Source organism: Cinclus cinclus, chromosome 5, assembly GCF_963662255.1.
Source record: "Cinclus cinclus chromosome 5, bCinCin1.1, whole genome shotgun sequence".
Classification (NCBI taxonomy): domain Eukaryota; kingdom Metazoa; phylum Chordata; class Aves; order Passeriformes; family Cinclidae; genus Cinclus; species Cinclus cinclus.
In genome coordinates this window covers 11,181,542-11,208,836 of record NC_085050.1, presented here as the reverse complement: position 1 = coordinate 11,208,836, position 27,295 = coordinate 11,181,542, and the positions used below count along the sequence as shown (strand labels likewise).

The 27,295-nt window shown below is 38.1% G+C and overlaps 1 protein-coding gene across 1 annotated transcript in view; it reads left to right on the top strand.

Moving 5' to 3' along the window:
* Nucleotides 1–27,295, top strand: part of SORCS2 (sortilin related VPS10 domain containing receptor 2) — a 521,566-nt gene that overhangs the window by 163,431 nt on the left and 330,840 nt on the right. Inside the window, exon 2 of the mRNA XM_062493233.1 lies at nucleotides 8,444–8,511. Coding sequence (XP_062349217.1) covers nucleotides 8,444–8,511 — 68 coding nt within the window. The remainder of the gene's footprint in view (nucleotides 1–8,443; nucleotides 8,512–27,295) is intronic.

Here is a 27,295-nt window from a genome sequence, read left to right as displayed (position 1 = left end):
CTGGTTAAACTAAAGCATAGTGTCTGTATGACAAGAGGGATCCAAAATGTTGTGACAGTGCCTGGAGTAAGAGCTGTTCCTTTCCACAGACAATGCTATGTAATTCCACTTAGCTCTTTTATGTCCCCATGGATCTTAAAGTAATGGACACCTAGGGCAGAGGCTGGGTGAGGAAACACAAAAAGCTGGCAAAAACTCAGTGCTCACAGATTGGAAATCTCCTAGTTTGGCTTCAGACTGAATGTGGAGAACTTTCCAGCACTCCCTCAGTTGCTTCCAATGTTTTCTTTAATGTATTTGGCCGCTGACCAATTTTCCCAACTGCTCCCAAGCCCTTTCTAATAGTCTCCTAACACACTTGGATGTTCCCTCAGCTCCTTTACGCCCTTTCCATTGGCACGGATATGAAATTCTGCTGCTTCAGGAATAATGATGAAGATAAATGTGCTTTCATCCTTCTTCTCAAAAGGGTTCATTCCCAGTATTTCACAGTAGCTGAATTCTGTTAATGCCATTTGAGGTGTTCCAAACTGATGGTGAATGGGGGCTTGAGGAGCAGGCAGGCTTGGCATTTGAGTGGGGATGGGTCCCTCTCACATTACACTAGGGGTAGTGTTGGTACTTCTGAAATTAATTATTTTAGCAAGATAAGTAGAGATGAAACAGTTAGAATGGAAGGCAGTCAGAGAGAGATCAACTTCCACCCAGGAAAAGTAAGTGGTGCTGGGTCTGGTCTGTCCCTGTGTGAAACTACAGAGTGTGATCCTTTGTTTGGAGAGGCACCCAGGCACTCTTCACTGAGAAGGTGATGGAGCTGGGGGATGGGAGGACTTTTGTTAGACAGCACCTGGAGTATCAGCCCCAGATCTGTCTTGGGTTATTCCTGTTTTACTGGGGAACCAGATTTTTTTTTTTTTTTTTTTTTTTAGTATGTATCATTTTCCAGCCTGATTTTGACTTTGGAATAAGCGGAGTTAAAGGTTAAAGTATCCCTGACCATGTTAATGCTGATTAGTGCAACATACACGCTCTACATCACAAAAGGTGTGAGACAAGTTTTGCATCTGCCTCTGGTTTGTCTCTGGTCTTCTGACTGAAATATTAATCAGCATCACTCTGTCACTGTAATAGAAGTGCCTTGGTCTTTAGCATGTTTGTCCTGGCAGAACTCATTCCAGGTAGAAGTGTGCCCATGTTCCACTCTGTACACCATGTTACCGTTTTCATCTTTCTCGTTCATATAGAACAAACTCAGGCACCTACAATATTCAATTAATATAAATCTCAGCCCTTATTCGTGATAAAGAAGGATATTAAACAGTGTGATTCTCTGACCGATCTTCATGAAGCATCAAAGTCTTGCTTCCATGTACAGTCTTTACAAAGCCTTTTCATGATAGACAGTTAGGTCTCATTTGAACACAATTAGCCATTTCAGGGATAATTAAATGTTATTTTGAGGTCATTGTAGGTTGATGAAACCTCTGGTAAATATGATGTTATTTGGTACAATGATACCTAATCCTGTGGTTCTGGTGAAGACAGAGCAGCTGTGAGGGAGAGCAACCAATGAACCAATGTGAGCATGTCTGCCAGCAGCCCTGCACCACATGAGAGACTGGGAATATTTCACAAACTGCACTTAAAAATCTGATCTTTCTTTTCTGGTAGTCAATAGCTATATAATGGTGATGATCAAGGTAAACAGCTTATCCATAATATTGGATTCCTGAAATATTTGGAAGAGACTGAGGATGTTTTACATATGCCATCTTTCAATGTTAGCTCTGCTTCCTCTTGAATTTTCATGGGAATGAAAAAGAATATTCACGTAATAAGTTTGGTTCTGCAGGAAAGATTGTTAATTCAATTTAGAATACATTAGTAGGAAAGATAAGTAAAGCTAGTCTGTATTTAAAAAAATCACTATTAGGAGACTAGAGAGACAGGAAAAATATACTTGCTTCATGCTTTAGAAATTTATTCTCTTGGCATGTTTGCAAATGTGGTTTTAAGAACTAATCAAATGCTATGTTAAATATTTAAACCTTAAAATTGCTCTGGTTATGCAGTAAAAGGCAATAACAGAGAACTGGAGGTTTTTGTGTTGGAGGTGACATTGTTTGGGGCTGTTTTGAAAAAGAACAGGAAGTTTGATTGAACAAGTAGTTAATATATTAGGCAGTTTCCAAAGCTTCAAATTTGAGTCTAATAATCCCATGGCCTCCGGACTGAGCTCCCTCCCATTTGTTTGAGCAAGCTCTGCATCTGCAGTATGCCCAGAAATCTTGGACCTACATCTGATGGTTCTAGAAAGGAGCAGCAATGTGAACATGTTGAAGTAGCAGCAGTCAAGATTGGCTGAGCAGTTTTATGCATGCCTTGATTTTTGGGGACTGACCATTAACATAACAATATTCATACATACATACATACGTACAATTCAACATAACAATATTCTCTGTTCTTGTGTGGCTGGGTCAGGCAGTACCACAGAGAAAGCTGTGCTTATCCAAGCATCCAGCTGCTAACAGCTGCAGTAGCAGCCCAGCTGCCTGAGCTGCAAATTACTGAAGATAGGAAAATATATTTGGGAAGCATCTTTATTTATATGCCTTCCCCATTCTTATTTTTTTTGTACTTTTTTGTTTATTGATGTTCTAGATGCATCTGTGCTATGGACTTGTGATATAAACTGATATGGCTACTTCCGTCATATCTCTGTTATCTCTTCAGTCATTCTCTGTTAAATATGATTGAAATCAGTCAGTGGATTTAGAATTAAAGGTAGGGATGAGAAGCCAAACCCATATATGCACAATGTCATATATATGTAGTTGCATCATGTAAACGTAATTTTCTGAGGAGCTTGCATTGAAAACCTGGCATGAGCTGGTAATGGGTGATGGTGTTGAAGACTTGTGTTCTGTAGTGTAGGCTTCTGAAGGCAGTAGGTTGTCTTTTGGTTCTGTTTGTACAGAGCTAACAGAGTATAATCCTGTTCTGTGGTAGATGGTGGATTCAATATATTTGATATCTTAAAGTTACTTTTCTATATGAATGTTTTCAGGGTCAATGTGTGAAGTACTATGTTTAAAATGGTTTTGAATCTGGAAACAATCACAACCACTGCTTTCAAGACTGCACTTTTTCAGCTCTTGTGGGTGGAAATACCTCTTAGAGAACAGGAATTGAGCCGTTATTGTGTCTTACTTTGAATTATGAATTAATTCACTGTATGGAATTATTACTAATGTTTAAGACAAATGCACTGATATAGTCAGTGACTTCATACATAGTAAGTCCTCTTGTCTCCCAATACAATTTAGTTGGAAGAAATAGAAATCTAATTCTCTAAGTATTTAATATTAAACCATGCATTACTTTTATGAACTTTATTACCAGAGAGGAGTAGAAGCTTATACAGTGAATTCTTAATAGCCCTAAGTAATGCTTTAAATGTTTGCTTTTTTACCTTTCATCATAGTGTTGTAACAGAGTAAACCTAAATGCTCTTTTTTGGTTTAATTTTCCCAGAAGAATCAAATTATGATGTAGTTATTAATAGAGGTATGGTAGTTTGTCCATATGATAGCCTTGTAGTAATGTATCTTCATATTAATAATTTCCTGAATTTTATTTTTCTCATAAAAATCTTTGTTTTAAATAAGAAATGTGAAAATTAACATTGCTCTTAGCATGATGATTGAAGAGCCTGCTGCTGCAAAAGTGGAAATGGCTTGAGGGAGTGGAGCAGTAGGTGGTTGCCTATAATGTGATAGGGAGCTTTTTGATTATTAGTTGTCAAAAAAGTTTTGGAATTAGAGAGGGTGGTAGTGAAAAACTAATATGATGTGCCTAGGACTTTTTGCTCTCCCAAAATACTTGTGGTGTACAGTGGAATAGTTAAATGCTGAAAAGTTGAGTGAGGCTGTGTTTTGGAGCAAAACAGCAGCTAGTGTTCCATTCATACAGAGTATTAAGTACCGGTTCAAGTGACTCTCATAAACACTTCTTTAGATTTCAGTGGGTTCATTCGCATGAATTAAATTAAGCAGATGCTAAAAGGTTTGCAGAAACTTGAATCTGTCTGAGGGGTTTATTTTCCTGGTAGCTCTGGCTGCCCAGAAGTACTTACAGCACGCTCTCACTTTCTAAAAACTTGAGAAAATTCTTGTAGTTGTGCATTTGAAAGTATGAGACTTTTGCTATGAAACTTCTGAACAGATGCCCAAAAAACCCAACCTAAAATCACAAATTTCAGAGGTCAAATAAAAACTTATTTGTAAGAATCTGCAGGTAGATAGAAAAAGAGAAGTCTTTGTTAAGGATGGTCCATGAAAAGAAGCATCATGGAGGGAGCATGGGGAAAAAATAAAATAGTTTTCCAAAAGTTGATGTTTTTCAAAAAGAGAAGGATGTTAGCAAATCCTCCACAGAAAGTAAAATAAAAATACCAGGAAAAGTGACTGATCTAGAATTCATTCCTTTTTCCTTTCTCAGCCTTCTTAGCTGACATGGTGATGAAAAGAGAGGATTAAAATGGGCTTCTTAAAGCCAAAATTTTATTAGGGAATTATTAAAAGCACATTGTGTCTTAAAAAGTGAACTTGTGCTCTTCTCAGTCCAGCCTTGCTGCAAAGCATTTTCAGAGGAGAGCAACAGAAAAGGAGAGGGGATAAACCTAGATAATTCTAACTTTCCTTATTAATGGGTAAAAATATCTGTGGAATTTTCCATTTGTTTTCCTGCTCTGTCATTCACCAAAAACCCAGTGCACCCCTGAAGACAGGTCTATATCCAGAAAGGATTTTGGGTTGAAACTGCTTCAATTCCTTTGTTTGGAGAACAGTTTTAAGCAGTGACTACCGTAGCAGTGAGAATTCACAGAGGCAGGAATGAAGTCATGGAAGCAGGGGAATGACGTGGGAAAATCAAAATTCCATCTGTGCACCCCACTGCCCCTCTTCCCCACCAAAAAAAAAGAGGGGGAGGATGAGGTAGAGAAATTTCTGAAGGGCCAATGCAGAGGAAATGACTGGAGCTAGTTATTTCTTCCATGGAAAACTAACTGCTAATCCATATTGCATTTAATTCTTAGAATCCTGAGGGATTTGTCTTCCATACTGTGGCACATAGAGAGAAATACTGGCTTTATGGAGAGGCCTTTACCAAAGGCTTTGGTAAAGAAGCAGGTACTAGAGTACCAATTTTGTGATTAAAAGCTGAAAGATTTCACTCTATTTTCCCTTTCAGTATCTTCTTCTAGAAGCTGTCAGGTGTTCATAGGTGCCTAGCACACAAGAGTAAGCACTGTTGTCACCTCCACTGTCATACTCTGGGAGGGAACTCAAAGAATTATGGGTGAATTTAAGATTAAAATTGTTTAAAGGTTTAAAATGGTTTCACAAATCTCTGTAAGTCTGGATGGAGTGAAGATTTCTCTATAATCTTATAAATCTACCTTAAAGTAAAATATCTGATATATTTATTTCTCCTTCATTGCCTAAATTTATTTTAGCTGTAAAATAATAACAGAAAAAATTTACATTTATTTTGGCTGTCCATGACTGATGGAAGTATGAGCTGATTGAGAATCATATCCTTGCTCATTGCTCTCTTGCTGCTGTGCCTCTCCCCAGCCACAGGCCACCCAAGCACTTTCACTCGGAGAACCATGTGCATGAACCACTGGCTTCAATCCAGCCTGTAAAATGCTCATAATTATGGAGTCTCATTAAAATGAAATCAGTGAAACAGGCTTCTGCTCTTAAAAATGATGAGTAGCATCCAGAGATCCTGAAGACCTCTATGCTTTCATTGTGAAATAATTCCTTCTGTTCTTTGGATCTGTCTATTAAATTAGAAGAACTACCATTATGGTTAGCAGGAACGCCTGAAAAGATGCCCACAGTCTAAAGGACTATGCTGTAAAATCTGTTAAATAGCTGGCCTCCATTATTCAGATAATGGGATGAAATCCACTGGCATAGTTGAAGTGATGGGCAGCGCCTCAGCAGCTTCATACTTGTTAAGTCAGGACAGGAATCTGCTAATGGTGTTCAATAGTTCAAAGATGGCTTCTTAGGGCTTTGTTTTTCCTATTAAATCATTCTCTCTAGTTCCAAAGTGCAAAATAAGGTATTTTAATTTTCACATGAATTTATCAGTGGGATTGGAAAGTACTGACATCTATTTTTTGGAGCCCTGACTCAGTTTAAAGCAGCAATTCTGCAGCGTCAAGAAGATGCTTTACTGCTTATGGCTGTTCCCCGCTGCAGTTTGCAGTTTCCTGAAAGCCCTTCAGTTGAAGTGTGTGGAACTGCAGTGGCTTTCTGGCTCAGCATGTGCCCAGATGAACTGCAGCTAGCCAGCAGTACTGTGAGCCTGGCAGACTTTAATGCTTCTGACAGGTGCTGAGTTACAGAATGGCTTTTCTGGAAGATTCTTTGTTGGTGCATCCATACAGACTATGCTCAAAGCAGGTGGACTGAGGGTGACCCAATAGGATTTGCTGCGTGTGATTTTAATCAGTTTAATTTAGGAATGGAACATCAGGCTTAGCCTGTGGCAGGATGGCTCCAACACATGTAGCTGAAAATTATCAGAATTTTAAAATTTCTAATTCTAGGATGTACAGGATGAAGAAAGTTGGCTCACCAAGTTCAGGATTCAGCTTCCATTTCTGCATAAATGGAAGGGGAAAAAAAAGTATAATCTCTTGTATTTTTGGTATTTTCTTTCTTTATTTTTATGAACCAAGTATGCATTCTTGCATCTCTTAAAAAAATAAATTCCAGAACAGTGTTTGTGACTTATGAGGAATTATACTTGTTTGGAAAAGCACAGTCTGAAACATTTGATTACTAATTAGAACCAATAGATGCTCCCAGTAGTGGTTTCTTTTATTTTTTTTCCCCTTAATTGCAAGCACCAGAAAAAGCTGTAGTTAAGACACTGACAATACAATAAATAGCTGACCTGGTGGAACATGCTTGGGCTGTAGCCAGGGATCTCATCCACAGATACACTCTCCTTTGGGAAATAGTTCTTTCTCTTTGCTTTGTAAGTCTTGTAGTGACCTACTAATTATTTTTTTCCCTTTTTTTTTAAGCCAAACCCTTATTTTTATAAATAATCAAATTCCAAAATAGTGACCTGGTAGATTGTTACTCTTTTGAGAATATGAGTGAATAATACTACTTGTGAATTATGGATTGTTTCCACTTTTGCTTGCATCAATATACATCCAGGAATGTGTGCTGTGAATTTATTAGGTTTGGCTAACCCTGAGTGAGACTGGTATTATGCCTCAGTTCTGTAAAACATTGCATTATTTCCATGTAATAACATCCTCGGTCTGGAATTCTGCTCTCTCGCAAGCTCCAGCATACAAGGAGTGCAGCATAAATTGTATCATCAGCATATTAATTATCTGACTAATGAAAGTGAATGCCTACAGTTGCTGTTTGCTGGAGATATCATCTGGTGGTCAGGAGCAGAGCAGTGCCACTTAAATTACAGCTTGCTCCAAACTGCTGGAGGCTGGTGTTGATCCCACAAGAAAGCAAGCCTCCAGCTGTCAGGGAACCAGCCTGTTCCACCTCTGGGTTGCTATGGGCATGTGGCTCTAAGAGCCATTAATATGGACTAGCAGCAAGTGAAGGAAACCTGTGCAAGATCCAAACATAAACCATAGTATTGAACTTGGTACGCTGGTTGTGGACTAAGGCTTTACATTATTTGACCAGTGAATTTGTCACGTGTTGAGCAGATGGAAATTATTTCTTGCTGACTGTTTTCATAGGATGAAGATGTTTTGTGGATGAAATTTGTTTGTGCATTTTGTTGGCTGTTGCTAAGGTAGATGAGTAATTGACTGAGCACAGAGCTGGTTCATGAAGGGGAAAAAGTAGTTCTTCAAGGGATAGCTATGGAAGTTGTGTTGCTGATTTTTTAAGGAAGACCAGAGCTAATTTTTTTCCAGATTTTTTTATCTGGATAATCAAAATTAACCACCATTGTTTAACAGTTTGGATAAAAACATAATTGTGTCTCTAGAGTTGCCCCCTAAATTTAAACAAGCAACGAGATTTTTTTTTTTAATTCCTAATCAGAAAGTCATAAAGATTGCTGGGGGAATGTCCTGTGGTGATGGTATTTATGTGACAATTCCAACTCCACTGTTTATGTGAAATGGGCAATCTTTCACAGTCAGCGGGTTTGCAGAAAACATCAAATGCTGAAATGACTCTTCCCAGAAAAAGAAATGAAAGAGCCAGGCTAAAAAGCAGAACTCTTAAGAGCTAAAAATGAGGTGAAATACCGTTCAGATTTTCAGAAGCCTCACTTTTGTGTTTTTCAAAATCATGCTGCCTATATCTGTTTCTGTTTCTTACATCAGTTTACATATTTAAATCTACTTATTCTCATTTTCTTTTAGGTGATCCTGATCCTTACCAAGTATTACCATACTGACATGGGGAAAGTTCTGGAGAGCTCTTTGTGGAGGTAAATTCTCTGCTTTATCTGTAACCTTCCCTCCTGCTGTTCTTGGAATACATCCATCACTCCCTTTTCCAGATTGCTGATGAGTTGAGTTAGTAGCTGACTAATGCTATTGTGGTAGGATTATCCAGATTGTCATCAGCTCTTAGTCCTTCTCTTCCTTAAAAGCATTTCCTGTAGTGGAATTAGAGTTAGTAATGAGTTTTAACAGTGGAAACAAAATTATGGAGAATATAAGGTACCTTCTTGATGCCACTTTACAAGTTGACATATTTTTCCTTTTCCTAGAAATTCTGTATCAAATTTATTTTAAAAGTTTGAAATGCTTATTGTGCTGGGATGTGTCTTTTGGGAATTCTTGCTGCTTGAGTAGTGTACTGAGGTTAGTAAATAATCCTGCTTTGGAAGCAGTTAGCATTGTCTGGATGAAGTATACCAGAGTGGAGGTCATATTGTGTTTTATGACAACTGGGAATAAATAGTAATCCAAATAAATTTCTAAATGATTCTCATTCCCATAATACTTGTGAATTAAGATACCAATATGCTCCTTGCCTGTGTGTGCACAGATTGCACATTCAGGTGTACATCAGCACAAAAGCAGGGATAAGGTAAGTCTGTGTTATACTAGTCACACTGGTTATCTGCTCAGGTCTTAGTTGCCTTTTGCTAAGGAGGCTTTTTGTGCAGTAAATATACATATTATTTTTTTTTTTTGGTGTGTGTGGGTCTGTATACATTTTCCAAAACAAATTTTTGCTAGACCCATCATGTATATTTGAAAAGTGAGAGTATTTCACCATTATTAACAAATATGGTACTGCACCAGTATTTGCTTTGCTGGTTTTGCTGGTTATCTCTAGCAGTAAAAATAAATGACAGGAGACTTAAGCAGTCATATGTGAAATTCAAATATAGCTTATAAGCTTCAGGTCTGGAAACAAATAGCTTATCTAAAATCTTGTGGCTTAAGTACTTGTAAACTTCATACTGTCCCAAGAGCTTGTGTAGGGACTTGACCTTCAGAGGTGAGTGAAGGACCTTTACAGAGACAATGCAAGAAAAGGACTGGTTAAGGAAATAGAGAGTGGGAAAAATCTGTTTCCAGGACATGCTGCAAAACAACCTTGTTACTTATTTTGAAAGAGGTGGTGCTGTTTTAACCATGTGAGGTTTCTCAGTGTCAGTGTTTCTGCAGTAACTTCTTGTCATACCAGTGTTTGACTAGTGCTCAGTCTGGCCAGGGCCAGTGGTCCATGCAGAATAAGGGTATATTTATAGAAATTTCTAGTCATAAGGAGGAGGTATTCAGGAAAGAGAGTAAGATCAAATGGAGACTGCTTAGCATTGGCTCAAGATGAGCCTTTTAAGGCCTATGACTATTCATTTGTAACTATCCTTTAAGCTCACAAGATGCAAAATTTATTGCACATTTGTTTCTGTTTTAATTTTTGTCCAACATCTTGTGTAAAGACAACCAAATGACAGTTTGGGTACTCCTAACTGCGTAAGCATACACTGCTTTCCTATTATTTGTCATTGGCCCACACAACATGTGCAATATATTTCAAGTTTTCCAATCCATGCTTCAGGGTATCTATCAGTCTTTTAAACATTTTCAGTTGGATTCTTCAAAATAAACTCTTTGATCTTTTAAAACAAACATAAACCAGGCTTCGGATGTTTCTTTCTTTGGAGAACATAAACACTTAAAACAAGGTTATCTAGACCTTGCTGACAGCTGGTGTAAAAAAAACTGGTGTGAATGCTGTTCAAATAAAATTGATACTAGCGAGCATCATCTGGAAATCATGCTTTTTTACTTACAAGTAACAGATGTACCAGATTCTTTGGTACTGGCACAGGTCATGGTCCTGCCCCAAGGGCTGGGCACAGATGTCCTCAGGGCTCTCAGTGGTGTCAGGCTTTGGGGATGTGCCAGGTGTCCATGGTTTCACTTTAGTGCAGCAGGGATGGGACCTTGGGGGACTCTCCTTGGATAGGAGTCTTTACAGGGCACAGCCCAGCCAGGGTCTGGACATCAGGGTGCCTTGGGCTGTCCAATTTGTCAAAAGAGCCTCTGGAAGCTCATGCCTTGATGTGATGATGACCCAAACCTGCTGAGCCAGGGATGGGGATGAAGGCCAGGGCTTGTTGATGAGACAGGTTGGATGAGTTCTGTCACCTGATCTAGTGGAAGCTTCCCTAACCATGGCAGCAGGGTTGGAACTAGATGGTCTCTAAGGTCCCTCCCAAACCAAACCATTCTATGATTCGATTGTTTACAAAACCAGTATGGAAAAGCTGAAGGGAAGTGAGTGCTTGGCACCTACCCAGGTGATCCATGCCTGGATATGTTCTGGGCTCACCTCCTTCTTCCACCTCTGCCCACTCTGACGTAGGAGAAACACACACAGTTGTCAAACTGGAAGTGTTACAAAGTGCTTGGATCTGGAAAAGTGCAAATCAGACCAGTTATTGCAAAAGTATCAAATAGGGTCCCTCTCTGTTGAGATGTAGCTCACTATTTGTACTAAATAACTGAATGAGGCTGAAGTCCCTTTACAGTCTTCTGTGTTTCCCCCTGTGTTAAACGGTTGGAACTTCCCCAATTTTCACCCATGTTTGCTGATGGAACTGGGGTTGTTGTATGCACGTTGACAGCCTGCCCAGTATGCATGATATACATATATTTCAACTTTTTTGTTTAATTCTCTTTTGCATTCTTCTTATTTGTATCAAAAAATATGGTGTAAAACAGGTGTGAAAAATGGTACAGTGTTATTTTTGTTAGCAGAGAAATGCCATTAATCTGTTTCTGTGCCCTAGTGGGAATAGATCCTCTCCGGTTATTTCCTGAACTGGCCCAATATTTTTGTTCCTATCTTGCCTGGCTAGAAAATACCAGAAATCATATTGTATAAGTCATTAAGTGACTTAGTCACAAAATGAAAATAAACTACCTTTATAAACTGATGAATTCTGACTAGAGTAACTTTTAAATGTTAGTATCCCAAAGTTATGCTTTCTGGTCAGTAAATATTAACCTGCCTTTGTGTTTATCAGTTATTTTGTTCCTTGAAACTGCATCTCATCTTCTAAAACATATTTCCACTTCATCTCTTTCCTTTTCTCTTGTCTCTCAAAATATTTTTTTTCTCCTTATTTATTGGAACAAAGAATGAGAAAGGATGGTCTAGTGACACTTGTTTGTTCTTAATGACCTTGGAGCTGCAGTCAGACTTTCAGGAGTGATGCAAATGGTGGTGAAAAACACCAGTCAGAGGTACCTGCCTTGGTGGGGGGACTCTGCGTGAAGATGATTTGTGGGTAGATCTTTGTGGGTGTTGCATTTTTACACCTCTGCAGAGCGTTGTTAGTTTGTGTAGGTAACTTATGCCTGCCCACATAAGTGAGGTTACATACAGGCTTTGAAGACCTAAATTTGAATTACCTTAGATTTTTTTACTGTTGAATAAATAGGGAAAAGAGTGCTGTGTAATGAAATTCTTAACAAGGTTTTCACTCCTAACAGCCATGTCTGGTTACACTGAAGAGGTGAAGACAAAATCTTGATGGAAGTATGAAGTTAAAAAATACTAGACTGTGCTTCTTTAGTAAGCTATTTCTGATGCTTTCCTAATTTGCTTATTAAGTAATTGTTAAGGTGTAAATTATATAATTATTTTACCCAAAATAAGGTAGGGAAATAAATAAAGATAACATTGATTACCCCTTGAGTGTGAACTAAAATAACTTTTTGAGAAAGAACAGGGGGTTGTTTTCAGGTCTAATTTTAGAGTTTTTAAACTGTGGTACATATTGGAAATACAGGTTGGTTGTCATGTTAGAGCTCATTAGCATAATGTAAAAACAGAGTTCAAAATTATTGTCACAAGTTGTGCATACATAGAAGATACTTTATATACTAGAGCTTCTCACGTGAGAGTTCACACAAAGATTTATCCAGCATATTTACAGTATGAAGGAGCTGAAACCAACTGGCCATTTAGGCTGAGTGTGTGTTTTCATATGCTTTATAGACCCATTTGTGCACAAATATATAGGTGCACACATTTTACAGCCTTGGGTATCTGCTCACATCTGTAGAATGCCTGCAACTTAAGATGTCAGTGTTAAATTTTATATTCAAATAGTTTAACTCTGAATTATTAGCCACTGTGAAATTAATGATAATACTTATCTGCATTAATTATTATTATTAATATTAGAAATCCTTATTATTATTATTATTATTATTATTATTATTATTATTATTATTATTATTATTATTATTATTATTACTAAGTTTTTTACATGGAACAACTGAAATGGCAATATTGCTGAAGGTTATGCAGTGGTGACTCAGCACCATGACCATGGAATTACCTTAACCTGTGCTTAGGCTCCGAGTCCTGTTACTGGTAGGCATGCAGCCTTCCCTTTCTTAGCTTGATCTAAGCAATGAATAATAGATGCTGCTGATGATTTCTAATAAAGTTTTGATTGCATATTATCGAGCTGTAATGATACAGTAATGCTAAAGTGGCTTGCTGTGTAATTGCCATTGTTCCCAATGGCATCACCGTGTTGTTACTGCCTCACCACAGCGAAACGAACGGCATTACTTGATGAGAACTGCACCGTTGGCTCCTCTCAGCGTTGCTGCTCGATGCTAGGTAGCCCTGTTTTCACAGATGTTGGGTTGTTCTGCCCCATGTTACCAATAAAGAAATACAAAATGAAGAAATAGACTTCCCCACCTCCTTAAATATTTTTGGGTATCCCAGCTGAACCTTGTGGGCCTCCTTTCTCCAAAAGCAGCCTGAAGAGGGGAAGAAAAGTCAGAGAGCTGTGGGAGGCTGGAAGTCCAGATCAGTGGCTGGGCAGGTGGAGGTGAGAACAGCTGGGAGAGCCTCACAGACAGCATTGTGCTTGTCAAATCCCAAGGAGTCAGGAATATCCTGTCTGTGTTGGCACAGCTCTTTCCATCTACACCCTCAACAAGGTGAACGCCTATTCAAGGACAAGACCCACTTGTGGAAGCCCACTGGGGCACAGTGACTGCAGGGAGCTTTGGGCATTTAAACAGAGTGCAGGCCCACACTAAAGCTAAAATCCAGACTACAAAGAGCTGGAGATTCTTTTAAGATGGATACAGTGAACAGCACGTGGCTCAGGAATGTCCAGGTGGCTCACAGAATGTGTGAAAATGAATATGGACATTTGTTTCCAAAATCTTTGGACTTGTAGTTGAAACTTATTTCAGCTGTTTCCTGAAATTAATTTAAAAAGGAAAATAAAAACTCCCAATGTACAGTTCAGTGCCCCAGTGAAATTTTTGGTATTAAGTACTGCTTAATAAATGAGCAACTGTATTCTGCAACAACTTACACTTTCAGATGACCTTATATTGTGGCTCTGCTTTGAAAAGTGACTTTACAGAAATGGCCCCAAGGGATGGAGTTATTGAGTCTGTGATTTTCATATCAAATATTCTCCTTCTAAGTTAGAAAAGAAATGGCTTTCTAATTATTAGCCCAGTGAACTCAGCTTGGGATCTAATGTCTAGCTGTGCTTTCTCTAGCTAATGCATCATCATGAGTAACGCAAGTTCTGCAATCAAAATAGAGTGTCCTCAAGTATAGTTGCACAGCTATCTTCTGTGCTCCTATTATAGCATTATTTACACCTGTTCCACTGAGCAAAGGTTTTGGGCAGTAGCGTTGAAAAGGCTGTCTTACAATTAGAATTTTATTTCTCTTACTGAGCAACAGATTTTTTAATGTTCTCTTTGATCATATTTCCATATTCATCTAATAGTATTACAAAGACTTTTGTTGTCTGCTGCAACTTAATTGTCTCACTAATACTCAACAGTGTGCTGTTATGAGTTGAATTGTGCAGGAAAGTCTTTATTTTAAATTTATTTTGGACATCTAAAATCTGCTGTATAACCATAGTTAAAAAGTGGATGTGTAGTGGGTTTCAGCATACCAGCAATGTTTTATTATGGGTGTCAGGAGGAAACATATGTAGAAGGTAAAGGAAATTAAATAAACATATCTTGACAAAATTTGGAATATGCAAGGCATTGAAGATGTGATGATTGATATTTTAATGGGTAGTGGAATTGATTCAGGAGTACAGAGGGTGCCAGTGTTGCAGTGCATGCTCTAATGGACACATGACCTACCATGGACTTTGAGACTGAGGCCCAGTGCAGTGGGTGGGCAGGAGCTTTGCTGTTACCTTGGTGTTGCACTCATCCTGCCACATCTTTTGGCTGTAGCTTTTGGCCATTCAACAGAGGAATGAAATTTGGCTGTGGGTATTTGGGACTGTTCCCTGAGTTGTCGCCTGTAGACTCCTCTGAAGGAGATGTCTTTTAAAAGGATTTTCAGTGCATAAGCAGCTTAAGCAGGTACTTTTATGTTTGTGTTGCCATAATAGCATTTGAAGATTGTTTTGATGTCTTAGTATGTATGAAGGTCCAAACTGAAAAAAATATATCCTACAAGTAAGTAAAAGCTACCAAATAAGTTTATCCAAATTTCTTTACTGAGTATCTGTTGGTCACAGATGAGTGCTGTGTCATAACTACTTTTCCATGTCTTCAGCAACCTGGAGTAGCAATGATGATTTTATATGTTAACATGTTTCTGCACTAGCTTGTGATCACATGGAGAATATATGACATGCAAATTAAGATCCAGTTAGAAAGCTGTGACTTACGTAGTTAGGAAAGGGCTCTTGCAGCACACTTGTGCTTATTGAAGCTGATTGCAGTCATGGCTGCTGACCATGTTAAAAACATCTTGGAGTATGAGAATTTTGCTGCTTTACAGGTTGATTTTTTTTTTCCCCCTTAATCCTCCTTCTGGAAAATTAATTAAGTCATTACGAGATATAACTCATAATGAGTGAGTCAATTTATTGAGAAAGAATAACCATTTATTTTAAATGGATTAAGAATTCTTTGGTCTTGTTTGATTAACTTGAGCCTAAGTAACAGAATTTCTGATTGCTTTAACTAGTGCCCCAGACTTCATGGGAATTATACCACAGGTTCTTGTTTCAAGTAGACTCTGGCTAGGAGTGATGGTGACAGAATTGGTCTTTCCTTCCCAAGACCCATACAGCTGGTAGCAGTAGGATGTTTAGGAAAGTTGCTTTGCCGGTGTTTCCTCAGTTTTGTCATGGTATCTTATTGAATAAGCCTCCCTACAAGAAATAATCCTCTTTCTTGCCAGCCTCAGCAGACAGGCTTAAGGTGAGAAACAGGAAATGCTGTCTTTGTATGCATTAGTCATCCATGGGGCTTGTGATTTGCTTTTTCCCTCCCTCTCTGCATAAAAGAGGGAAGGTATGGCCATGAGACACACTTCTGTGTGAGCAAACTGAGCAATTCTTGGAGGTTTTATTGTGGCATTATTCCTCTGTACTAAGTCCATATGAAAACAGTTGATCCATTAGGTTTTTTGGTAATCGAAGCTACTCTGCTGCATTGTCATCCATTAACTCTCACTGTCAGCAGGCTGGCACAGCAGGGAGGTGCAGGGCCCATATCCTGGAGCAGATGGAATGACACCATCTCTTCCCCTCTCTCTGTCTCTATAGATAGATATAGATATATATGATATAGATATAGGTGATATAGCTATAGATATAAAAATGTTTCCTTTGCCACTCTACAAAATGAAATAGATAAGAAACAACAATCAAAGCAGCTAGTTCATTGCTTATCACGTTTTCATGATGATGAGTGAGGTATGAAAACTGGGATAGGATATTTTTTAAAATCTGAAAAGGATGATGTCATGGTGTCGGGGAAGTCGTGATAAGGTACATGTGATGTTCCACTCAGCAACTAGTGATGCTACTGGTTCAAGCTTCAGCCTATTATGGGACCTTTTTTGAGAACCTGCCATTACTCTGCTTTTCCTTGGTCTTTTGTTTCTTGGGAATGTAGGTAATTTGGAGAACTGATTATAGCATTCCCATCAGTGCTGGGGCTATAATACTGCATTAATACAAATAATATAAAGGAGCTGTAATGTTTATGGATGTTGGATGTTTGTGTCTTTAAAGTCTTTGGCCTGAGCCTGAGAAGGACAGGAGTCCATCAGAGAACATGGATACGCCATGAGACTCACCTGAAAATACCCATGTTTTCCCTATGAGGCAGCTGATAGTGCAGTGTCCTTTCATAGCTGATCTTTGAAAATTCTGTTTTGCAACCCTCTGTTGCATCTCTTAGAGTTGAACACCTTATGCTCTGATGTGGTGTGTGGAATGTGAGTGGTTTCACTTGCTTCTGCAGTACATGCAGTCTGCTCCAGAGCATCCACTGTGAACTGATTGCAAATTAATTTGGTTGTTGGGACTGAATGAATGAACAGCTGCATGGTTAATTATGCAGAATGGTATAGAAAAATGTAATGTTAATGTTTTATACCCTCATTATCTCTGCAGTGTGGAATATATTTTTCAGTGTGAAAATAACAAAAGCAATATTTTCCACATAACTTATTTATTAAGATCATCATATTGTTAGGCTGCTTTCTCTGCTTGAATTTGGTAAGAATTTGGACAATTAAAAAGTCAATACAGGCCAGTTTCGAAAATTTAAATATAATCTTACATGCTGAATAATTTGAGGGCGTGGGTAGTTGACAAAAATGAAATGCATTTTACAGCAAGATTTAATTTTTTTTTTTTCTTTCTGAAATACAGAATGTTGGCTTTTTCTCCCTCTCCCTGCAACCTCTCATTGAAAAGATGACTGATAATTTGTCAGTTAGCCAATTGAATCTCTGTTCCAGCTAATTTTTAAAAAATAATTTTGGAGGGGTTTATGTGTAAGTTGAGTTTGTCCCCTCCTTCTTTTGGTCCCCCTATTTCTCCCTTGGTGTATTTTCCTTCTATTTCATATAGAACAGGGATAGCAAGTTACTTTGTTTCAAGAAATACCTATTCTTGATCTAACCTGCAAAAAGGATATTTCACTTTCTCTTTGGTTTTCTCTCGTAGCAGCCTTTTTTTGCTAGCTCTTAGCCTTCTTCTTTCATACAACTGATTTGTCTCTTCTGGACCTCATTGCTTCAGACCAGACTGGAGAAGCTGCTTTTTAGATGAAGTGTTAAGTAAGTTTTGGTATTTTGGCCTCACCTATTAGCTCCAAACCTTTTTTCTTGAAGCTGTTCCGGAGTTGATATCTTTCTAATGGCAGGGCTTTTTCCTCATAGCTGCTTTGACAGACTGTAGATATTTGAATGACCTGTGAATACATTTTATCCCAACTTTCCATTGTAGGATCTATAATTGTAATTTTGGACAGGAATGGGGTGATACTTGTTATCACCTATTTGTTGAAAAGCATCTGTGTGAGTTAATTTTTTTTTCCCCCCAAAATCTGGTATGTGCTTCTTTACCAAATAGATATAATATATCTTTTTTGGATATCTTGTTTCTTGAAGAGTGTGCATGCAGTTCAAATTATGCCCCTTGATAAAATGACAGCACAGAATCAGTGAAATACAACAGCCCTGGGCAAAAGCTAGGGAAACAACTAAAGAGATATGTGGTAAAATGTGCTTTCTTAATATCAAAGAACTTAAAAATGGGGTTCAAAAGCATCTATGTCATTCAACCTTTTGATAGCCTGGCTTGCAAGCTTTCCTTTCTGGCAGGAAGGGAATGTATGGTTCTGCTTTCTGTATGATTTAGAATAGTTCTCTGTATTGTTGATGTTGCTTCAGGATTGTTGGCTGTTCTGAAGACTTCAGTGTAAAATTATTATAAATTTTACTCTCCTCCAAGAATTTGGAAACTTATCATTGTTTTATCTTAATTCTTACCATATGCTATCTAGTCTCCAATTTTACAATGTCTCTTTGGGATAGAATGTTAAAATCGAGTTGTGCTGTTCTGAAGTTACTGACTACAGTCTGAGATTTCTCTCCCTTTACCCTACCCCTATGTAGTTTCTATGCTAAATACTGGTCTCTCAGGCTTCATTATTTTTTTATTTGCTTCAGCTTGTCATGGGAAATTAGGAAAATAGTAGTATTTTGCTTTTTATTCCCATTTAAAAATATTTGGAAGCAAAATATATATGTTATAGAGTTTCGTATATATGATGATTTCAGGTGCATAATATGTAATCTTTTGATGCTGTTTTGATGCAGTGGTCAGCACAGTTCAGACTGCTCAATGCTAGTGGGAAGGATGCACCAGTAAAAATTAAAGCTTTGCACTGTGAAAATGCAGCACATTCTGGTACAGTATGGAAGCCTAGAGTGAAAATTCCCATGCCTCAGCTTTCCACATGGCCTCGGGTGAATATATGAATCTCTCAGTATTCCAGGGTGGAAAGCATCCAAGAATCATCTTTAAATAAGATTGAAGAAGAAAACAAAGTTAATTATGTAAAGACCAGAAAAGTTTGTTATAAATAGGTCATGGTGTTTTATGAAGCATATCACAGCATTACCTTAACAGGTCCAGTTAGAGGGGATCTCCTAATGTGCCCTGGTATGTGAAAAGCAGGGTTGGAGTTCTGAGATGTGATTCAAAGTGATAAGACTTAGCCTCTCAAAAGGCATGTAGACACTTGTAGGGTACATCAGTAAATAAATATGAGTGAATATTTAAATATCAAATTATATTTGATTTCCATACTAACTTGGAAGTCTTGGTACATCCAAATGCTTGAGTTCCTAGATTTTTTTTTTTAATTTTATTTCATGTTTGGAATAGATACACAGTGCTTTTATTATAATAAAAATCAGTATTTATTTTTTTATCTAGCATGCTTGTTAGGACTGGGAATAGGACATAAGTTTTCTGATACCCAGTTGGTCACTTATATCACTGTTTTACTGGCAAGTATCTACTGTATTGTATCCATGCAGAGAATGATTTTGGTTGCATGGGAGCACAATGGACATCAAATAAAATCCCCACTCAAAACAGGGGTTGCTGAAGAAGTTAATCAGGTCACTCATGGCCTCATCCTGCCTAGTTATGAAAAATGTTCAGGCTGGAAATCTCACAGCTTTGCTGGGCAATGGCAATGCTTTGCTGCTGTCATTGCAAGGGATTACGTCAGCTGGCACTTCCCATTTTACAGCTTCTGCTTGCCTTTTTTTTTTTGCCTTTTTTTTTTGCCTCTTTTATTGCCTTTTCACTCTCTACCCTGACCCTGTCTTATTTAAAACTTCTCTTTAGATGCTGAAAGAGTGAAATTAGATTCTCCATTAGCCTCATTTCCTAGAATGCCCTAACCCAGCTCCCTCAGCCATTCCTTGTACATCGTGTGTTCCAGTTCCCAGCATCTTAATGACCCTCCACTGCACTGGCTTCACATTCTGATCCCTTTCCTCTGTGAAGTGACACAGATTTTTTTTTCTTTAATTCCATTTGCAGAAATGGGATTATCTGTTTTCTGGATGTTCCTTTCTGCTGTTCTCCCAGTATAAAATAGACAGTTCTATGGTGAATTGTTTCGCATAGTTACCTTATTCTTCTGAATGCAAAAATAAGTGTGAAATGCTGAAATCGTTAGCAGGGGAAATTCAATTCTTTAGAAATTGCTTAGACACCCAAGTCACTTCATTACCTGTACAGAAAGATAACATTGGCCTTGTTTGCACTGAACTGCTCAGTGTAAGAGCAGTGGGGATGCCAGCATTAACTTCTTGTCCTCACTTTTGTTATGCACTATGAATTCTTGATAGGTCTTGATTTAGTTGCTGGTACATTATTTATGACATCTCTTGGCTGCAGCTGCTGTAATCCACAAACCAAAGCCAAGCCCATTATTTCTAGCAATAGAATTGTATTTTCTTGTAGAGCAACTCCCAGGTAATTAGGCAGGATGTGCTGTAATTGGTTGTAACATAGGCTCTTCTAAATAAAGCATTAGTCAGACTCGATGGCAGATTAAAGTTTGTTTTGTTTTTTTTTAAGATTTGTGTACCACAGGTAAACATTAATGTGACCACAAACATTAGCTTTTGCCAGGAAAGGAAGGAGAATTTTTCTTTTAATGATCCTTCACTTAGAAGAATGTTAAGTGAGAATGTTAAAAAGTGCAAAGCAGAATTTTTTGAGGACTTTTGGGATGTAGGTAAATCTAAAGTCTTATTCAAATAGTGAACTTCATACAATAGTTTTTACTGCTATTTGATTTGGGTTTTGTATAGTTTTGAATCATGTTTAGCTTGACCTCTACTATTGTATATTTATATTGTTAATTGACAGTGCTTCAAGAGTTAATGTAGACACCTGAAATCTCTGGAGTAAAATCTGCTGATTGCTTTAAAAGCTGATTATAAGATGAGAAATAATTTTACAAGGTGCAGTTTGGTGGATTTCTTGTTCTTTGGCATCTTCTCATCAAAGCTGGATTCTTTTGTCAACGATGGATGAATTCAGGTTAACTGGATATAATTCAAAGGAAATGGAATGAAATTCAGCATTAACTTTGACAGTCCAAACATACAGTAGCCACTCCAGAACCTTTGAGAAGCTGATGGTTCATGTAGCAAAATAGTGAAACACTCTTCATCATGAGAACCTTCAGAGCAGGGGCTGGGTAGGGGAGCCAGGTTACACTTGTTCTGTTGAAAGTAGTTCCCTTGAGCATGTTGTTTTGCCACAGTGTTTTGTTACAAGAGAAATGAAAGAACAAAGGGCAAGACTTTTATGTGTTATGATTCTGTAGTTTTTTGAATCTGTATGTTCCAGTTGGCTGGCTAATGGGAAATGGTATTTATGAAAGGGCTCTAGTCTGTTTTCTTGTAGGTAGTGAAGCAAAGTGAATGACTGTTGCACATTGCAACGAAAATGTTGGGATGATACTGAGGCAAAGCCTAGATCACACAGGGTTTGTTCCAGTTCTCATTTTGGAACTCCACATTGTGTTATAAATTCACTGTTTAATTTTCCTTTGCACTCTGTCTGTAAAATTCCCATGACAAGTAGCAGCTGTTGGTGCTGCTAAACTCACAATAAACAGGATTTCCCCTTCAGTAAGTCACAGGTTGATTACCAGAAAACAGCCACTCCAGAAGAAGCGAACTGTGTGATCTTACCCTTGGGGCCAAGCTAACCTGCATGGCCCTCCATCTCCTCTCCTGGAAAACAAACTGTGTTTTAGGGTACAAATGCATGAGGGACATGAGAATAAAGTGGCCAAATCTGCATAAAACACTCCATCACCTTTGGAAGCACTGGAGCTCTATTGATTTACATGGCTTACAAGTGAGGTCCTAAAATTGTACCAACTGTGGATTCTTTACACTGAACATCTGTCCTGTGCATTTCTTATGTTATTTCTTCTGGAAGTAGTAATCATCCATTCCCATTCTTTTTTCCTTCTGATTGGTGGCCTCTGAGCAGGGATTGCTGGAGTATGTGTTCCACAGATGAAGTCCTGCAGCAGAAAAAAAGATTAAACTCGAATTCAACGTCAGGAATTTTCTCATCCTGACAATTTGCTCAGCAATTTCATAAACAATTTTCAACTAGGCAGAAATGGGGTGATTTTCCTTGGGGTGGGAGAAAGGCAATATTTAATATGGATAGGTTAGATTAATCTGAATAAAAACTGTAGGCTTGAAAGGCCTTTGGCTTTCTCTGTACATCTGACAATTGAATCAGTTTGGACATCAAAATGGAGAGAAATAGTATGTTAGAAATAAGTCTGCTGATCCACTTATTCTCATCTCTCGAATCTATTATTTGTTCTGTTACAAGTAAGGATCTTTGTTGAGCCTCATACCTTATTAATCATTTTGTCACTAAGTGTAATGGGCAGAAGGAGGCATGCTGGAGGCCAAGTGGCCTGAGTTGGTTCTTGGCTTCTGGTTTCCTTCTGCATTTGATAGCAAATGGCAAGAGTCCCAGTTTTGAACTGGGTCCCTCTCCCCCATTAAGTTAATCAGACTTAACTCAATCCTACCTGGACAGCTGAATGACAGCTGGCTGCAGCAAGTCAATAGTTGCTTTCACAGTTTTCTCACAACACCTTGGCTTACCTCCATATTGAAAACAAGGAAATGGATCACCACCTCTGCTGAAAGATGTGAACATCCAAATGAAAGTGTAAGAAGACTGACTGCCTCCAGTTGTGTGGGGTCGCTGCTCAGATTTCGGTCAGTGGTAGGGTGCACATGTGATGTGGCTTCTGGTGGTCTCATTTTATTTTCAAATCATCATGTGACTCACTGAGAGTATTGTAAGACTCACCAAAGCTGTTAGCCTGCGTTTAAAGTTGGTCACTGTCTTCGTTCAAGTGCTAAATAAAATAGCTAAGTATTTCTATAAACAAGAAATACATCGGGGCATGCAGAAAAAGTGGGATAGAGTCATGGGAACATTTGGAAACTGGAGAAAATGGCCTGCTGTGAGGGATGCACAGCCTTCAGATGCTCAGTTTATCAAAGGGAAGTGAAGGTTCAATTCACAGGAGGTCTTGATGTTTGCTCTGCTCAACCCTGGGTGACCCTTGCTGTAGCCAGTAGGCTTCAGGGAAGCAAAGCATGTGCCTATTTATTTGTTTTCTCTTCCTGATATTGCCCATCTTACCTGGTTTGAGCAAAAATACCTTTCTGATTTCTTGTTCCTTAGCCAGATTTCTCTGTAAGTTATTTTTTTGTGAGTTTCTTTAAAAAAGAAAGGGAGGTAGTAACTGCTCAGTTGGATGGCTGTGTTCATTCTCCAGTTGTTTTTCTACAGGTTGGGTGAAGGGAGGGTTGGTCAAAAAGTAAAGGCAAGTAAGAAAATAAGTACATGGAACACATTGTCATAGTTCTTTGCAAAAAGCTTTACAACGTTCTGACTTGTCAATAATGCTTTTTAAAAAACATTACCCTAGTTTATAAATTTCATCCCATGTATAAATTAGTAGTAAATAGCACCATCTGTGCATTGGAAGAGTTGGTAATCTCCATCTGATTGCTCACTGCCAAGCTCTTAAGGGGGTCAGAAGCCCCAACAGAATCAAGGATGATTTATGTTCCAGTAGGGAGCTGCTGCAGAAGGACCGGGAAACCAATACAAATGCAGCTGTGAAATATGCTCTTCTCTTGGCATGTGGATGATTCAGACTGGAGCTTTGGCCATCACCACAATGTTCAGTTTTATCGTCTTAAATGTTTAGTGTCATAAACATAAAGTTATGAAACTGTATAATGTTGTTAGTCAATTCTTTTAAAGACTATGTGAAGTCAGAAGGGATCCTTACTTTTGTGCAACAGGGAGGAAGGAAAGTGTCCAGACTGGTGCCTGGGTGTTCACTGAGAGCCTGATTGACTCGAGTGTCTGAGCAAAGTGTAGTGTACACAGACCAGGGCTGTGTGCCTTTGGCTACCTGTGCACACTCAGGCTTTGGCATTTCCTTCTGAGAGCAGGGACAAGGTATAGTATAGTATTCCTGTTTTCTTTGCTTCTATTCTGTCACTTTGAATGGGAATGTTTTCCCCAGTGAGCATTAATTAAATGGAAACAAGGTAGTTCAGATTGAAAAGTCATCAACAAAAGCTGCATGAATGAAAATGTTAAATGAGTGAATCTTTCGTGTGTCTTATGTGTCAGTTCTGCTTAGAGGAACAATTCTGAAAAAGAGACAGAATACCCAATGGCTTGGGTTGGTAGCATTTAACAATTTGAAGTACTCAAATTACCCATGTATTCATTAGGAAAAGGGGTCGGTACTCAGAGGGAGAATGGATGACTTGTTAATTTATAGTGCTACTGAATCATGTAAATGAGGGGTTTGTTTAGCTTTAAATGGAGATGTTATGCAATGGTGTCAGACAGCTTGGATGTGGGGCATTTCTCTCACTGAAGATTGTATGTTTTTGGTAGATTTTAATGGTCAATTTGCATGGCATCCGTGATGGGTAAGCAGTCTTGTATAATTTGAAAAATTATTCACGTTTGGTTCTGAATTGCTCTATTAAATTTAGATGGATTGAATATTATTTAAAATAAATGGGTAGGAAGGGGAAAAATAAATCAAGATGAAATCTTGGCTGGAGAATGTGGTTTTGCAAACCTCTCCTATAAATACCTTGTACATGCAGAGGAAGCTATTTAGGAGGTTATTGTTTCAGGAATGTCTTCCTTTACATATTCCTTCCTTGCCTTAAATTTTTTCCTCCTGTTTTCTTCTATCAGATGAGGGGTGAGGGAGAGTTACATTAAATTCATTGAGTATGGTAAGAGTCAGGATGATGTAGTGCAAAACAATATTAAAGTTGTTCCCAGCTACACATTCATCATTTTCTGTCCTGTATTCTTTGGTTTGGAATAAGAAGGTTCTTACGAGTCAGTTCCAAGCACCTTTACAACAAAGATTAGGGGTAAAAATAAATTCTTCAAATAACATAGCCTCCGTTTATATCCTGGAGAAGTTATATGAAAAGGAGACTCTCTCCCTGGAAAGCCTTTGTAAAGTGAGAATTGAATTGAACAGGCTAAGCTTTCTGTAATAATAATCACACAGCTAAGGATGATGCAAATTTAATGGCTCTAATCAGATGAGGTGAAAGAAAGCAAATATTAGGTTTATGCTTTAATTTGTGAATTGCTCTAGTGTTTATTCTTCTGTGCAAGAAGAAAGCTGAGTTTGTGTGTGCTGTTCTTTTTTTTCCCTTTTTTTAAATAACCTTTGGAAAATATTAGTCACATTAGTCTTCCTGAATATAAATTGATTCCATCTTAAAATGATACACTTTGCATATTTTAAATAATAATAGTTTCCTGAAAATTATTCAGAAGATGGGAAAGACCATAGGTCACAATAGAATACTGTGCTGGGCAGTCCTTTGTCTTTTCCAGTTCATAGCAAATTGAACTGGCAAAAAAGGACAGAAGTCTGTAGTGGAGTTTCACAGAATTACATAATAATTGAGAGTGGAAGGAATCTCTCAAGATCATCTAGTCCAAGGCCCTTCTCAAAGCACTGTCAACTCAGGACCATGCTCAGTAGGTTTTTGAACAGTTTCAAGAATGGAGACCCTAAACCCGTTTGGGCCAGCAACCTGTACCAGTGTTTGATCCTCTTCACATTCAAAGGTTTTTTTGTTTTTTTTTTGGTATTTACGTAGAATTTCCTGTGTCCCATCATTGACAACCACAGAAAAAAGTCTGTCTCAGCATCCTTAAATCTCCCCATCATGTGTTTATGCCTATGAATAAGGGGCCCTTGAGTATTTTCTTCATCAGGATGAATACTCCTGGCTCTCTGTCTCTCAGTCAGGGATGAAGGTGAGGTGAAGGTGCTCATAGCTGTATAGAGGTCTCTTAGGTGTATTTCTTATTTTTCCCTTGTGTCCTTGTTTAAGCACAGCAGTGTTGAACGTGCTAAAGGTAAGGGCACAGTGAAGGGATTAATACAGTGCAGTGCTACAGCAGTGGTTTCTAAACCTTCAGAAAAATCCTGTTGCTTTTCTAAATAGTTCTGTGTTTGTGTTTTTTGAATCACTGCTGAATGGCAGGTTGGTGTGCTCATAGTAGCCTGGTTCATATAACTCAAATACCTTTAGGGTTTGTTCAAAAGCCTTTGTTTTGTATGTAATGTCAGAACTTCCCTTTTAATTTATGTGCTGTGAATGTATTTTGCTATTTTAATGACCATTCACACAGCATCATGAGGTTCATCTACAAACTTTCATATTTACTGTCTTACTTGATATTTACTGTCTTACTTGATATTTACTTGTCTTTGTTTTACTCCTTTGAATGATAAACTGTTATCAGCATACTTTTGTCACCATCTGCCTCATTTCTGTAATTATGATACGTTAAATAGGACTGATGAATAACCTTGTGGAATTCCTTTGAGGACTTTTCTCAATAGCAAAAATTAATCAAACCTAATGTTTCCTGATTTTAGAATAATTATTCCTCCAAATGAAGACCTGTCCTCCTATCCTCTAGCAATGTAGCTTCTTGAGCACATTTTTATAGGGGATATTTCTGAAAGACTTAGAGAAGACAATTTGGTTGAGTTTAACTTTTTATGTATTCATTGATTCTGTCAAAAAAATGAGGACATTAATGAGTCATGCATTGCCTTCCCAAAGTCATATGGACTCTCACTCAGTACCTTTTATTTCTCTGTCAAATTACAGAGATGGAATAATTTTTACTATTTTGCAGACTTTAGTGCCCTGAAGTGCCTCTCTGAATTGCTGTTGGAGATCTTGAAAAAATTGGAATCCGTATTTGCAATGTTCATTTCTCTAATACAAACATTATTTTAAATGAGAAGACACTCTGCAATTAATGGCTTAGTGATTTCATCCTTGAGCTCCTTTGAACATGTGGATGAATACCATCTGGTCTGGGCAGATGAGTAGCATTGATTTGTGTAAAATTTCTTTCACTGACATTTTAATATGAGACATTTTTTAATACAATTACAGCAAAGAAGAGTTCTGATATGGGAACCTTTCAAAGCAGGTTTGGGATGAAGAGAGATGCAAAGCATTAGTTTTCTTTCTCTGCTGTGGCTTTGTCTGTGGATGCTCTTTTCTCATCTTGTTCATGTATTGGTTCCACAGATTGCTGTGGCAGACTTCACATCTTTTGAGGTTTTTATTTTGACCTGTTGCATTGAATGGTTATCCTTCCAAGGATGTTTTTCCCCGTTATCTTCAGCAGGTCAAGTTCAGCTCATTAAAGTTGTGTGTCTTTCTTTAAGTCGTGTTTCTTTTCAATCCTGACTTTTGTTTTCTTTGGTCTGCTTTGGGTGGTATGCTCTTGCACTGAA